At 66.8% G+C, this 265-nt stretch overlaps 1 protein-coding gene across 1 annotated transcript in view; it reads left to right on the top strand.

The window, feature by feature from the left end:
• The window catches only part of ANAPC2 (anaphase promoting complex subunit 2), a gene marked incomplete at its 5' end in the record, with an annotated part of 29,585 nt that overhangs the window by 23,436 nt on the left and 5,884 nt on the right, over nucleotides 1-265 (top strand). The window contains one exon of the mRNA XM_014529684.1: nucleotides 110-260. Within this exon, the coding sequence (XP_014385170.1) occupies nucleotides 110-260 (151 nt within the window). The remainder of the gene's footprint in view (nucleotides 1-109; nucleotides 261-265) is intronic.

The raw sequence follows: 265 nt of genomic DNA, 5'->3' as shown, positions 1-265 counted from the left end.
CAGGTTGTTGCCGCATGGCCCTGAGGCTTGAGGGGTCAGAGGTCAGCGGCCTCCCAGCCTGGCGCCCGTCCTGCCTCACCGGCTCAGCGGGCGGCCTGTCGTCCCTGAGGTGCCAGCAGTGACCCTCCCGCATCTGCAGGGAAGTCCAGCTCCAAGCGGCGCTCCTCGGACATCATCAGCCTGCTGGTCAGCATCTACGGCAGCAAGGACCTGTTCATCAACGAGTACCGCTCGCTGCTGGCCGACCGCCTGCTGCACCAGCTCA

Source organism: Myotis brandtii, unplaced genomic scaffold (genome assembly GCF_000412655.1).
Source record: "Myotis brandtii unplaced genomic scaffold, ASM41265v1 scaffold691, whole genome shotgun sequence".
NCBI lineage: Eukaryota > Metazoa > Chordata > Mammalia > Chiroptera > Vespertilionidae > Myotis > Myotis brandtii.
Note: the sequence above shows the minus strand (reverse complement) of the source record. Positions and strands in the feature narration are given on the sequence as shown.